This window comes from Mercurialis annua, linkage group LG2 (genome assembly GCF_937616625.2).
Source record: "Mercurialis annua linkage group LG2, ddMerAnnu1.2, whole genome shotgun sequence".
In the NCBI taxonomy this organism is placed as follows: domain Eukaryota; kingdom Viridiplantae; phylum Streptophyta; class Magnoliopsida; order Malpighiales; family Euphorbiaceae; genus Mercurialis; species Mercurialis annua.
The window spans coordinates 15,890,596-15,903,441 of NC_065571.1; the positions used below are offsets into that span (position 1 = coordinate 15,890,596).

Consider the following 12,846-nt stretch of genomic DNA (forward strand, 5'->3'; position numbering starts at 1 on the left):
TGATATGCATTAAAGATATATATTTTCTATTTAATTATATTTGTTTTAGATTTGTATTGTATTGGAGATATATATTTTATATTAGAGATGCATATTTTGTATTTATGGTTTTAATAGTGAAAATGTATTAGAGATACAATTTTTATATTTTATTTGTATGTTTTTTAGTATTATTGTTGTCTTTCAATTGAAGGAAAAAAAATACAAGATGGACTCAAGGAGATGAGTTGACCGAGCCAGACTGGACATTCATGTGAGAAGGATTAATTTTGTTTAAAATAATAAAAATGAGGAGAAAAAACAGAAATGAGAGAAAAGAGCCCACGTTAATTTTTCTTCAAAAGAGTCAGTTCTAACTGACACGTGTTTCAGTAGGACTGACGCGCGCACGCGTCAGGTGATCATGTTAAAAAAAAGAAACAAGGTCGTACAGTCGTAATAAGTAGGAATGCATACGTATTTGGTGAAAACTAAGGGCATTTTTTGGACAATTTTGTCATTTTCTCTAATTTTTATTGTCATTCAAATCTAAAAATAGTACATCAGGTGCACTTTTCTCAATGACTTGCAAATCTGAATAATTTAGCTTTTTATCCAAACGGGGTCTGAGGACAAATTATAAGACTTTGTTCCAATAACTCCGAGTCATAATGATATTGGAATTTGGAAAGAAGAAAAAAAGGGCTAAAGAAATTGCATTCAAAATCTAGAATATACCTGACAAATTGTAATGCTAGTTTAGTATATAATCCCATCCCATCCCATCCCCCACATTAAGCATTGAGAATCCCATGGAAACAGCTCTGAAACAGATTACCATGATACAAAAACATCTTACAATTTTTCAACTACTTACTTCTGGTGAGCTTTCATTTTGTCATGTGAACATCAACCAACAAGGTTTGTTTCTGTGCAGCCAAGTACAAGTGCAGATCTAAATCGATCAATTTACATCAACGGAACGGCTGCAAAACAAAACCAGCAAAAGTTTATCATCCTAAGTTACATACAACTCTTCCTTAAAACAAAAGAAAAAGGAAGGTGTAATCATCCAAAATGCTCCACCTCTTCGACTTTTTTCTTTTACATCGCAAACTCAGAGTAGTCTATTTCCCATTTCCCAATTTTCAGTTTTTATTTTCTCCATTTTTTTTTTTAAATTAGAGTTTTTTCCACTTGAAAAAAAGAGAGTTTCAAATGTCCTTCATATTCGATACATAATCACAATTTTAGGACTTCTTAAAAAATTAAGGACTTATTTAGACTAAGTGCCCAATATAAAGAACATGTTTGAACCTTTTGCGGAGTGAGAAAAAACTCCCATTTGAGAAAATATGTACAATTAAAACTGCGAATTGAGAAATGAGGTAAAATTGACAATTTTAGAAGTTTGGGATACAAAAAAGTCGAAAAGATAAGATATTTTAGATAATTAGACCAAAAAGAAAGGGAAATACACATCAATTTCACACTCTTGCCAACAGACCACCCGCCTTGACTGTAAGCATTAGTCAAGGTGAGGCGCTGTGCACCAATCAAAATAGGAAAATTATATAACGCAACTGTTGCGCCATGTCATTCGTTGCATGAATAATGCGTTACTCATGTGAAAATTTTATTGATTAAGAAAATAAGTGATAATTAAAATTTCCTTATCGCAAATACTTATTGACTTGTTGTAAATATAACATGGCACAAACATTGCATAGAATAAACACTCATCAAAATATTGCACTGATCTAGTGATCTTTCTAGATATAATTTTAAGGGGTAATTGATCCTGACCATCATTGAACTTTCGAGTTTTTTCATTTCAGTCACTAAACTATTTTGGTATTTTCAGGCCAAAAGTGCTTAGGTGGCAGCCGAAATTAATTTTTTTTAACCTGAAAAAAAAATAGTTTAGTGACTGAAATGAAAAAACTCGAAAGTTCAGTGATCTTCAGGATCAATTACCCAATTTTAAGACTTAAATATCAATTTGCCTCCTAAACTACCAAAATTAACCTTTTTATGAACTAGTCCCATGAACTTGTTAACTTTTATCTTTGATCAATGAACTCCCTACGGTTGTTTACAAAATTGATAAGTTCAAGGGACTAACTGACAAAAAGTTGTTTTTGGTGTTAATTGCTCATCGCGTGCAAGTTCAGGGGGCAAAAAAAAACAGATTTACAAGCTGAGACTTTTACACAATTCTCCAGTATACTAAAGTATTGATGATATAACAGACCTGACATACCATCAGATCCTAGTGATTTGCAAAAGGTCTATTTTGGACTTCACATATCACACTATAGTGAGGCAGGGCACAATATGGTTATACACATCGACAGCAACAGTTACTCTATTACTAAAGTTTCAACCTAAGCAATGCTCTAAGTTGGTTTAAAATTAATGTGTCACAAATATGTATTAATCAAAGCAATAGAGTTGTGATCAAGGCCTCAATTCAAAATTACGAAAAACTAAAATTTATTAAAATTCAAAACTACTGAGAACTACAATTTATTAACAAACAAGTATAGGATAATGTTGGTTCAACAAAATCCTCAAATCTGACTTCCATTTACAAGCGTGAAGAACTGGTGAATGATTCCCAGAACAATCTATGTTGTCTCCCACAGTGATAACAAGAACCAGAAAATAGGACCAAAAAAACCGTCTGTATGCAACGTCCAATGAATTATAACTATATTTATTCCTTTTTATGTCAGATGCACTCTACTAGATACCTTTAGTAATTTTGTGAAAAAGAAAGACATGTGAAGTCTTTGTAACTGAAGAATAGAGTTGTAGTTCCATTAGGAAAATTCAAGAGGACAAACAAAAAAAATACTTGAGAAAACTTAGACACTGGAAATCAGAAGTGATAAGAGATCCTATCATAAATTTCTTGCTCAACATATTACCTAAGAGTTCATTATAATTTGCGAGTTGTAAGAATACTTGCAGATGCAGGAACCACTGCTAACTAACTCGAACCGTCAAGGTAACTGTAGCCCATTGCAGAAGGTTAAGGATATCATTGTTTAACTAATGGATTCCAGAAGTTGACCATTACGATAAGCATGTACATAAGCTACTAAAAGCCTATTCGAACATTTTACCTTGAATAAAGGGAATCATGATGCTAACTAGACGCAACCTGTAGTTGGATAATACAATATATACTACCACCAAGTAGCACAAGTGCACAACAATATAACAGTTTTCCAAAAACTTATAACCAATTAATTAACTAAACTAAAGACCAGCATAGTTTAACTAAGCTAAAGACCAGCATAGCCAATCACTATAAAGGCAACTATTCTATTCTATCACTTGATTGTACCTTATCCTAGGTCATGGAAAAACAAGAAATGAGATCGAGTTTAATAACCAAGAATAGAGTCTCTTACCTCTACAAGTATATGAACTTCTGTGTCATTGGCCTGCATCTGAACCATATCCGGAGGAACTTTGACTGTCAGAGCCTGAGCCTGAATATAAAGTTTCAAAATACAAAAAGATCCATGTGTTTATAATTGGAACGTGACAGCCTAAAAAATCTTGTACATATTTAGAAACTATAGTAGAAGGACAATGCCTCATTTACCACTTGAAGAGGATCCAGAGTCGCTGCTAGAGCTGTTTGAACTACTTGATCTGCTGACATTATCACCTTGTCTCTCTATTTGAGCAGGAGATGTGACAACAAACTTTTCAACTGCTTAAAAACCATTTTATTTAATTTAGCCCATAAGAATTCAAATATATGAACATGAAAGCAGACAAGAACTGAGTATGAAAATGGAAAAATATATCTAATCCATTTCAAAAGCTTACCTGCTTCAGATTCTTCTGGTGCCTCTGCAGCAGTAGAGGGCATATTCTGCATGGAATATAATGATGAATGTGTCAGTAGCTAAATTTTTCATGTAGTGAACTCAACTAATTATTGAGCTAAATATAATTCATGGCCTTACATTCTCATAGATGTTGTGACCAACTTCTCCTGTTTGAAGCACAGGTTCAGCTATTTTGTTGTCCTTGCTGATACCATTCTTGTAATTATTCACAAGCCTATCAAGTTCCCAAAGAGTTTCAGAATCAAAACTATCAATATCCACCTCAATTTCATCACCTTGTTGCAATATACCAGGGTTCTTCTTTCTGATAATGTGAACAACACCGTCCAAATTATCTGAAGGCAAACTCAATAAGTCTCTACTCAGTCTCTGCTTTTCTTCAAAAGTCATCTCTCTCCTTTGCGGATCCATTTCCTTGGGCTTCTTTAACATTGATGTTCTACCTTCATGTGAAGCAATAGCTTCAGCATTCATGCTCAAATCTGCAGGATTTGTTATAGCATCCTCCCTAGCCAAAATCCTATCCTCCGAGGGTGTTTTTTGAAGAGGAGGAGCAGACATAGTGGCAAGGGGAGGAGCAGGAGGCGCTGAAGCTCTCCTTGAAGGAGGTGTCGGCAGACTTGCAACATTACCCATATCAAACCTCTCAACATTATTCAACTCAGCCTCTATAATTGCCCACTTCTCCTCAAATAACTTTAACAACACACCTCCCATTATATGTGCATCCTGCCCTTTCTCATTATATCTCATGGCATTATTAAACGTCAATCTCACATCCTCTGCAAACTCCTTAGGCGACTTGTACCAATTCTTTTTCAACCTACTCTTCACCGTCCCTAAATCCATCGGATGCTTAATAATCTTATAATAGTCATGCAAGTTCAATTTCTTCACATCCACAGGCTTATTAAAAATCCAACCATAATTATGTTTCATCAACATCTCTAACAAATCACCACATTTCTTAAAGACCTCTCCGTAATTATACCTACCCATTACATTTCCTTGCTTCACTCCCGTACTCGGCTTCACCACCTTCTTACTCTCCTTCTCCAAATTCAAAACCTTTTCTTTCTTTGTACTACTACTAACTTTAGGAGTCTTCTTAGTGTCAGTAGTATAGTCAACTAATCCTCCCTGCATAGAGCGCGAATTAGTGGGGCCTACATAACTTAATTCAGAGTTAGCCCTAGCAAGAGTTCCAGCAATTCTATTGCTATCAGTACTATAAAATTGAGTTTCTTTATCCTCAAGTTTTTTCATCAACACTCTAACTTGATCAAGTTCACCAACTAACTTTCTCTTCAACTCTATAATAACCGATTTCGATCCTCTATTCAGACTAATTCTAACTTTATCATCAATTTTCACATACCCTGATGGGAGCTGGCTGTAACTGGATAGTTCATCATCGTCCGAAGCCGCCCCCGCCGCCACCGCCGCCGCGTGCTCCCCTTGGCCGTCCAAGAACCGTTTTTTGTGCTGGTGAGGAATACGATTAGCAGTTTTAGTATAGTTTTGGAGCTTTTGGGGATGCAATTTCTTGCCCTTGCTGCCGCTGCTGTTGTTAGTTGTCCCAGTAGCCATTCATTAAAATTAAAGGAAAAAAATCCCCGCTCTAGAAAATTGAACAGCTTCGTAATAATGGGTTTGGCTGTAATTACGGATTTGATTACTGAAACCTGTTGATTAAAATTTTAGGGTTTTCGTGAAAACGAAAAGTTTTAGGGTTTTTTGTGAAAACGAATTTTTTTAGGGTTTTTGTAATTACAGATTGAGAAATTAATTTTTTGTAAAATTTGTCATTGCTGGCTGTCTTAAGATTATTATTATTATTATTTCCTTTTCAGAAGAAAATTTAGAAAGTGAGAGAGAGTGTACAGTGAACAACGATCACACGCGCTTTGGTTGTACTGAACTGAAAGACGAGGACAGAAGGTAGAATGTTGACACGTCATATTGGCCCTATATAGCTAATAAAATTATTTGTATTTTCTAAATCATATTAAAATTGAGGCGAGTAAACTCGATGTATTGCTAATGTGGGTTTAACTTGAATGGTTAAAACATCTTTAAATACACTGAGAGGTTACGGGTGCAAAACACGTCTCCGTAACTAACAACTAACAATTGAAATTTTAATGAATTGGTTGCCATCTTTGACACAAAATAAAATTCGATGTATTCAATTTTGCTAAAGTTTATGGTAATCTGGTAATCGAGATTGGAGTAGAATCGCTATCTAATACTAGTAGTATTAAGAATATTTTTTTATATCGATTAGCTAATTGTTTGCACCAACCACAAAACTTAGGCCATATGTTGAGAGATTATGATCCATAAGAACCATGAGGAAATTATACTCTTTACCTGAAAAAAATGAAAAAATATTATAAAAATATCTATTAATTTTTTTATTTATAAAAATACCGAATTGATTTGAAATATTTGCAAAAATACCAAGAAATAGAATATAATTTTAAAAATACGATGTATATGTTGGTATAATGTTAGAATACTAATAAACTAAAAGTATACTAGAATTATACCAACAATATATCAAAACTATACGAATCAAAATATAATGAAATTTTATTTACATTAAATAAAAATTATACCAACATTACACCACATCAGATACTAAAAAATTAAACTAATAATATACTAAAATAATACGAACAATATACAAATTCTCTAGTTGATTACCTACTACAATAAAAAAATAAAAAAATTGTATATGTTATCAACTAAAAAATATATATAAAAAATTATTATCGATATTACCGAAATTATACTGAAATTAGAGAAAATTTCTTAGAGGTCCTTGAGGTATACCATAATTAACAGTTTGGTACCCCTTGTTTCAAAAGTCTACTTAATGGTCCCTCAGTTTTAATTCTGTTAATTGAGATATCCTTCTGTTAATTTGAGGGACTAAATCGTTTAACGGATTGAAACTCGGATACTAAATCGTTTAACTGATTGAAACTCGGGTACCAAAATTAAACCAAATACCGTTTTCAAATTCTCTTGTTTATAAGATTTAATATACTGACATTATAACGACATTATACACACCGTATTTTTGTAAATAATTTTATTTTTTGTTATTTTTTTAAATATATTTAAGTCAACTCGGTATTTTTATAAATGAAAAAAGTAAACGAGTATTTTCGTAAATATTTTCCAAATTTTAGGTATTTTTTGTAGGAATCCCAAATATCATTGGTCGAAGAGGGTATTGTGGCCCAAAAAAACCATTTAATTACTGTCTTTTTTTTTTCAATATTTATCTGATAAATCAGCAAACGCCGAAGTTGATCTGGTCCGACTAAAAACTTGAAAACAAAGAACGATAGTCAGAAAGAACATTGAAAAGGGAGTTCCAGACGTTCTCTCCAACGATTAAGTAAGTATATCTGGTAAAAGAAAGAAGAGAGAAAAGAAAGATAAATGCAAGATGAAATAAAAAAAAGAGTGACATCACACAAAACACGCAGCCTTTCATAACAATTTACAAAACATCAGTTCGATCAGAGTAAACCATTTAAATTGAACTACTGCTGGATAGATTGAACTACTGTTGGATAGACTGAACTACACATCTTTAGAGTGACATTACACAAAAATAATTTCCGAAGCAAGGACTGAAAGTTTGGTCATGTCAAAACACTATATACCTATAAAGGGGAAATATCAACAGGGTCAATATTGGGTGAGTCTACATAATTACTTAAGAACATTAATAAAGCACAAATCGCATGAAAAACATACATAATGCAGCCATACAAATGATCTAAATGAAATTCTAAACATCAATTTCCATAATGGATAAACTATAGTATGAACCACAATATATATCATACCATAGGTTAATACAGAGTTTAGACCGTAACAATGTTACTAACGTCTTAATTCTGTATTGGGTATCTGGGCCGTGAACCATGTTACTAACGCCTCAGGGTTACCTGTTAAGTCTAGGCCGTTAATATTTCCATCGCCATTTTACTTAACATAATTATGTTTATTTGATTATCAAAAACTTAATCTAAATTATCAGTACTGTTAATCACACAACCCTATTGTAACTCAATAGAAAGCATGTTTCAATGAATCTATATCGATTTCATATCGACACAATGCAATGCGATTTAAATAACACTTTTCAGTTATAAAATATTTTAGCATCAATATTCAAAAGTAAAATGAAAACTCACAGAACTGCTATCCCCAAAACAAGACTCGAAAACCCTCTACTCCTTTGGTCTGGTAGCTCGCTGGCCCGTCAGATCTAGTTAGAATTCAATTGTTAAACATAATTCAAATAAGAATTCTAAATCTAAAGAGTAGACTCTATTGATAAAACATAATACATACGTCTAAATCTTTTAAACATCCTACTTTATGTTTCGAAATCCAATCGAATCAAAGTCGAATACACGACTCAAAAACGTCCAAGTATCGAACGTCGACGTCACTATGCGTCCGCACAGTGTGGGCTGTGCGGAGCCGTGCGTTTGCACAGCTCTTTGGCCGTGCGTTTTGCACAGCCACATGGACTATGCCCGACGCTATTCCGACCTAGTTTGACTTGAATTTTTACTCCGAACACCAGACAACATCCAAACACAATTCAATTCTGCAAGTTAAACGTGTAATCGATATGAATTCGATCTATTCTATAAGATTAAGGTTATATAATCAAATATAATCCAATTTATATATAACTGAATTCAAATTAATGGTTATTACCTATTATATTAGTAGATTATCGAAGAAATTAGAGTTAGAATCGAGAAATCTGATCGAAAATCAAAACCCCAGTTGTCGCGTGAAGAACGGAAGAAAAATTAAGAAGGAAATGTTCTTTCTGCAACTCAATTCAAACGAATTGAGTTGTATATATACCAAACTAGTCCATAGTGACTTAAACGTCACTAATCCAAATTCTTAATTACTCGTCTGTAAACAATTACGTAAACTATTTCCAAATTTCACAAAATTTTACCAAAAAATTTCATAAAATAGAAAACAAATAAAAATATAATTTTTATTCGCATGAGACTTAAATTTTATTTTTAATAAATCTTTAAAAATTTATTAGGTCTAGATAAGTCCCATTTAATATAAAAACTATGTCCAAATTTTATGAAATTTTAACGATAGCTACCTAAAATTATTTTGCGAATATCGACCTTAAAAATATTCGCTCGGGACTTATAAATTATTATATTTTAATTTATATGAATTTCCTTAGTCCCGATTAATCAAGTTTATCAAAATTTAAACTCTGAAAATTTAAATTTCAAACTCCTATAACTACGGTATATTTTTAGGGACACTTATAAATTAAATTTATATTTTAATTTAAATTATGTACCCCCGGTCCTATAAAGTCACACTACGTGGCTTAATTAATGACCTAAATTTTTTAAGGTGTTACATTCTCCACACCTTATAAAAATTCGTCCTCAAATTTCAATTATAACCACACACCTTATGGAAATAGGTAAGGATATCACTGTCATATATCCGACTCCGTCTCCCAAGTACATTCCTGTACTGAGTGATTCCTCCATAATGCTTTCACCATTAGAATCTCTTAGTGCAAAATTTCCTTAATTGAGTATCCACAATCTCAACAGGTTTCTCCTCATAAAAAAGTTCTTCGTTTATTTCCACAACTTGTGTTTGAATAATGTGTGAAGGATCTGCGATATACTTTTGTAGCATTGATATGTGGAAAACCAAATGAACTTACGACATGTCTAGGGGTAGGTTTAACTTGTAAGTTACCGCTCCCACACGTTCCATAATCTCATACTTTCCTTTCTTGCCAAAACAAATCATACGCTTCATAGGCGACACCTTGGAAGACACATAATCGCCAACACAATTAGCATTAGCATTTTTATCACTTGGGAACAACAACTTCCCGTCTGTGATTGCCTTTTGGATTACGTTCCGAAAAACTATGCAATTGTTAGTATTATGTCTCCAAGAATTGTGATATTTGCAGTAGGCTTTCCCAACCCTTTCCTCAATAGGTGGGATGACGTGACACTCACCTAGAATAATTTATCCATTATTCTTGACATACCCTGGCTTCTTTAAAGACGAACATTTGGTTGGGTTTTTATTGAGAAATTTGGCCATGTTAATTTCCTCATCTAACATCTTCATCGCTCTCAAAGACCATTGCGACCTCTAGATGATCTCGATAATAGGTTCCCTTCGAGGATCCACGGCTCTAGTCTTTCTCATGCAACAAACATTCATAACTAATGACCCAGTTGGTTAGCTCAAACAGGCCGCAAAAGCGGTGTCCTTCAAAGTGTACCCTCATTTCGAAGCTCATCCCCTTGAACACAATTGGTACGCAGTCTGTCTCTGATATTTGAGTCATACACCTAGTACACAAATATCTGAATTGCCCTATATATTTTTCTACTATCTCTCTAGGTAGTTGTGATATTCGGACTAGATCGGCAAGGGTAACATCAGGTGATGCACTGTAAAATTCTTCATGAAACCTTGTTTCAAAATCCATCCATATTCCGATGTAATTGGCGGCAAGTGAGAGTATCAAGTAAATTCCATCTTAGTGAGGGAGCTAGAGAACAACCTTAGTCTCCAATAGTCATGCGCACCAGCTTCGCCATATTGGGCCGAGAATCATGGTACGTGCTCAACGGTCCATTGACCGTGTTCTTTCCCTGAGAATAGACTGAACTCGGGAACTTTATACCCTCTAGTGAATGGATATAATTTGTCTACCCAATCAGGGTAGGGTTTCACATACTATGGTCGTGGTGTCGGACTTAAATCCACTCTGAACTTCTCAAGCTCGTTCAATAACTGTCCCTGGTTGTACATCCCGTTGATACCCTCATCAAAAGAAGAAGTATAAGTGTTCGGCATTGATTTGAGCCCAAAGGTTTGTAAGTTAATAAGTGGTTTGCTAAAATTTCCCTTGCCATGTCTTTGGCCGATCGTCTCGGCTCTCGACGTCTCTCCTTCAGGGCGTGTTAACAATTTGACACTCCCATAGTGCATGCCGAGCCTATTCGACTGATGTCCTTAATCGATCGGGTAACCCTGATAATAACCAGGTTTACTTGCTTGTGGCATGTCGGTTCTTCTATATCCTTGCTTAATAATAGTCTGTCTAGAAATGAGTTTCGCCAAATCGGCCACAAAGTTTCTCAAACTGTCGAAGTCTCCCTTGATTCCTCTCTGGACAACCATATGGTCTTCCATCATTGATTTCATGACCTTCGACATTTGTTGAATCGTCCCATCAAACATCTCCAGATTATCTTGGGCTATCTTGTTCCTTATAGAAGAGAAGTCGCCCTGGGAGAGTGACGGTCGACTTGGATTCATCTCATGGCTGTATTCGCCCATCTCATCTTCATACATCAATGTGAGATCTTTGGCGACAAACTCAACACTATTCGTCCCAACAGGGGCTACGATCGGCCCAAAGGGCGCTTTGGTTGATTGTTGCTTGTTCATGTCTTTTGGCCATTATTTCTAAAATGTCTGACTCGAAATTGCCCGAAAGATGAATCCTTTTGGCTAAAAATCGGCTGGTGGACCATAAAAACACATCCCTAGTGGAGTCGTCAAAAGATGTTCGCAGAAAAATATCCCAAACTCGAATCTTGGAATTTTTCTAATGGGTTCTTCACGGTTTGATGCTTTAACCGGGTTTCTCACGAGTGACAATAGCAAGGTGTGATTAAAGTAACCTTCTACATCAATGCTAACATGATCGATTTTGAGAAATACGGAGGTTCAAGCAAGAATGATATTAAAAATTACTCTTACGTTAAGATCAATACAGAGACTGGGATAAAAAACTTGTTGTTTGTTTGATAAAAATGTGCGTAACCTGATTACAAATATGGCTTCACTATTTATAGCCAAAAAGTCCTAAACTAAAACAATAATCCTAGTAAGAAGTCAACTGAACAACTCATCTTCCTTACTCTTTTCTCTTTTCTCTCTAACAAACCTTAGCCGGTTATGGCTTAATTTTTCTATTGACGTTAGCCACTCCTTTTGTTTATGTTATTTTAATTTCATAGATTATAATAAATAGCCAATTCATTTTCATTTTTATGACTGATTAAAATTTATCACGAAGCGCAATTCAATTATCAAGAAGCGATGATAGATTGAAGATCTTTCATTAACAAAATGGATTCGTATGTGAGTTATACTAGTTTTATTTATTTTTTGTTTGTCTTTTTTATGAATGTTTTAATTTATCTTTTCTTTATGAAAAGTTTGTTGTCCTTTCTCTGTGAAAGGTTTGTTGTCTCCTTTTTAGAAGTTGTTGTCTCTTTTTCAGAAGAAGTTATATCAAGTGTTGATTGAATCGAATGCTGTGAGTTTGCGTTTGGAGAAGTTTGAACGAAAAGTGATTGAAGACTGCATTTAATTCGCGAAACAATTAGTAATTTATTTTTATTTTCGTAAGTAAGGTCTACAAATCAGGCACCATATTGTCTATTCCATGTCAGGTCATCGGTTTTAGTTTTCAAATTATCCCGAATTTCTTACAAATGCAACTTTTTTATATTCATTTTAATGAGATCCGGCGAATTTAAAAGAAAAAACAATAATCCTAGTCTTATAAAGAGTCTAACTCACTTATTGACGAGAATAAAAGAAATCTATTACAACTCATTTTCTTCAAATGAGTCACTACTCGGATATGGGCTTTTTAGAAGCTTCAACTCTTATTTGGGCTGGGCATTGCTCAACTTCGGATTGTTATCCTTCCGTGTTGGACCCGTGATCTGGACCTGTTTTTAGACCAGTGCAAACAGTTAGTGATATGAAAGGTTAGACAATTTTTGCAATTTTTTAAAAATAACATATATTAAGATCAAATGTAAAATCGTATGCTAACATAACATATGTTGTATAAATAATATCTTTAGTGGATACTAAAATGAAAACAATTGATGTTCTAATGTTT

At 34.0% G+C, this 12,846-nt stretch overlaps 1 protein-coding gene across 2 annotated transcripts; it reads right to left on the reverse strand.

Annotated features, from left to right (window-relative positions):
* Positions 1-662: 662 nt before the first annotated feature.
* Positions 663-5,709, reverse strand: LOC126669503 (transcription factor GTE4-like). 2 transcript variants are annotated; one of them, XM_050362988.2, is made up of 5 exons: positions 3,969-5,709; positions 3,829-3,874; positions 3,599-3,712; positions 3,402-3,482; positions 663-965 (listed from the first exon to the last, which is right to left on the reverse strand). In XM_050362988.2, the coding sequence occupies exons 1-4, from the start codon at positions 5,439-5,441 to the stop codon at positions 3,427-3,429; spliced, it is 1,689 nt and encodes a 562-aa protein (XP_050218945.1). In that variant the 5' UTR covers positions 5,442-5,709; the 3' UTR covers positions 663-965; positions 3,402-3,426. The 2 variants fall into 2 exon arrangements, with proteins under 2 accessions (XP_050218945.1, XP_050218946.1); XM_050362989.2 differs by having other exon boundaries at positions 3,599-3,709; positions 3,969-5,706.
* Positions 5,710-12,846: the final 7,137 nt, after the last annotated feature.